At 45.2% G+C, this 2,381-nt stretch overlaps 1 protein-coding gene across 1 annotated transcript; it reads right to left on the reverse strand.

The window, feature by feature from the left end:
• Nucleotides 1-401: 401 nt before the first annotated feature.
• LOC101622478 (olfactory receptor 1L4) lies at nucleotides 402-1,337 on the reverse strand. The gene has a single exon (XM_004677365.2). It carries the CDS (start codon nucleotides 1,335-1,337, stop codon nucleotides 402-404), a length of 936 nt encoding a protein of 311 aa, XP_004677422.1.
• Between the last annotated feature and the right edge of the window lie 1,044 nt (nucleotides 1,338-2,381).

Consider the following 2,381-nt stretch of genomic DNA (forward strand, 5'->3'; position numbering starts at 1 on the left):
TTCCATCCATTGCAAGAACAATCTTAAGTCATTCCTCCAAGTCTTTAAATTCCCTGCTCAATAGACATAGTGTCTTATTCAAATCACATATAGAATTTTTATAGTCTTTGAGAACTGCCCATTTCAAGTTTAAGGAAGAGTTATTTGTAAATAGCTTATTTTACTACTCGGCTAGCAGAAGCTCTTTTCCTGCTGAGTACCTAGCAGTATTTAGCTTGAGACTGCACATTTATTTGGTCAAGGTCATGAATAGAAATCAAGTCTCCAAGCTCTCTGTGTCATTGTTCTTATTGCTGTTCAACACCACTTTCTATGACCTCGCTGAGCGCCATGTCAGAAATGAGTGGGAAGAAAGATCATGTGATCATTAGGTCCAATGATGCTGTATCTTTTTGTTCTTTCTATGAATGAATTCTGTCCCTTAATTTCCTCAAGCCCCTCTTCATATCTTTGTTCCTCAAGCTGTAGATGAAAGGGTTCAACATGGGTGTGACTACTGTGTACATCACTGTGGCCACCCTGTCCTTCACCACTGAGTACATGGACAGTGGCCTAAAATAGACATAAATGATGCTCCCATAGAACAAGGCCACGACAGTGAGGTGGGAGCCACAGGTGGAGAAGGCTTTCCACTTCCCAGCTGCAGAGGGGATTCTGAGCACTGTGATGATGATTCGCAGGTAGGAGAAGAGGATGCAAAGGAAGGGAGTTGAAATGACAGCTAGGGTCTCGGTCAAGACCACAATCTGGCTGGAGGATGTGTCAGAGCAGGATAGCTTCAGCACGGGCTGGGTGTCACAAAAATAGTGCCTGATGACATGGGAGCGACAGAAAGACAGGCGGGACATGAGCAGCACACGGAGCAGGGAGTGCAGGTGGGAGATGGTGCAAGAACCCAACAGCATGAGGAGGCAGCACCGGGGGCTCATAACCACATCATAATGGAAGGGGTTGCAGATGGCGACCAGCCTGTCTATGGCCATCGAGGCCAGGAGGTAGCTGTCTGTGTTCCCAAAGGCCATGAAGAAGTACATCTGCACCAGACAGCCCACGTAGGAGATGGACTTTGTCTCTGAGAGCAGATTCACCAGCATCTTTGGCACAATGTCTGTCGTGAAGCAGATGTCCATGAAGGACAGGTTGCTGAGGAAGAAGTACATGGGGGTGTGGAGGCGAGAGTCACAGCGGATGGCCAGGATGATGAGCACATTCCCCACTACGGTGACCAGGTACATGACGAGGAAGATGGCAAAGAGGGGTTTCTGGAGCTGGGGGTTAGACGAGATGCCGAGGAGGATGAAGCCTGAGTCACTGCCACTGTGGTTCTTATTCTCCATGTCCCGTGAGCCCTGACAGGCTTTGAAGAAGCAGAGGCAAGATGTGGAGGGCTAATGTTGTCAAAAGATCTTGGCTCACATCCAACCTGCAATAAAAGACCCTTTTTTATAAAGGATTTTGAAGTACATATACTTAAAATAAGCAAACACAATAAAGAGTGGAATCCTACCAGGAGCAGTTGAAAGATTCTCATCTGCCTTTTAAAAAAATTTTAGAATTAAACTAATTTATTTTCTTCAATCATTTCAAATTTCTCAACAGTATGCAGTTTCTTCCCCATAGTTCCCCCACCTCCATGGCTCCTGTGATCCATCGCCCCAATTCCCTTGCGCTCTTCCCTCCCCTGTTTCGACCCCCCGCCTTCCTTCTCCACTACTGTGTACCTGAGATCTATGGCCAGCTTGCAAGTTTGTCTTTATTTGGTTTCTTTCTATTCCAGATACAAGCGAAGCCATCCTTTATAGGCGATACTAAAGGTTTCGCATGTGTTTTTAGCATCTGATATGTGGTCCAACTTTCTGAGTTTTTCAGTTCTTTTTCCACATTTCCTTCTTAGTTTGTTCCTTGACCAATGCCTTAATCTCCCTGTCCTCCCGACCCCACCCCGTGTCCAGGGGTAGGAGTTGGGTCCCACTTTGACTCAGGAGGCTTCTACGTAAGGAGTTTTCACAAATGGAATCCTCTCGTCGGGACCCCCCTGGCACACTGCCCTTGGTGGTGGAGACAGGACACTGTGTGCCCCAGCTTTGATCAGTGTTGCCTGGTACCCACAGAATCAGATGACATGTTCTAAAACCATCAGAGCAAAGATGCTTAATGTTTATTTGAACATTTTTGTTTGACTCACATGATTTGGACTTCTATTTATAAGTTTCAGTTTCAGGGATGATAAACTCGTCTAGGGATACCATCAGGAATCACCTAGGTTACCAAAATGAATTCTTTAAACATGTTGATTTTTCTGACTTACAATGAAGCACTCATTGTAAATCTTGAAATAGTACAGAAATATAAAATTTGAATTTTAGAGTCCCGTACTTGCT

Source organism: Condylura cristata, unplaced genomic scaffold, assembly GCF_000260355.1.
Source record: "Condylura cristata isolate star-nosed mole 26May11 unplaced genomic scaffold, ConCri1.0 scaffold00006, whole genome shotgun sequence".
NCBI lineage: Eukaryota > Metazoa > Chordata > Mammalia > Eulipotyphla > Talpidae > Condylura > Condylura cristata.

Coding starts and splice junctions, on each gene's coding strand:
- LOC101622478 (XM_004677365.2), bottom strand. CDS start 1,337: ATGGAGAATAAGAACCACAGTGGCAGTGACTCAGGCTTCATCCTCCTC.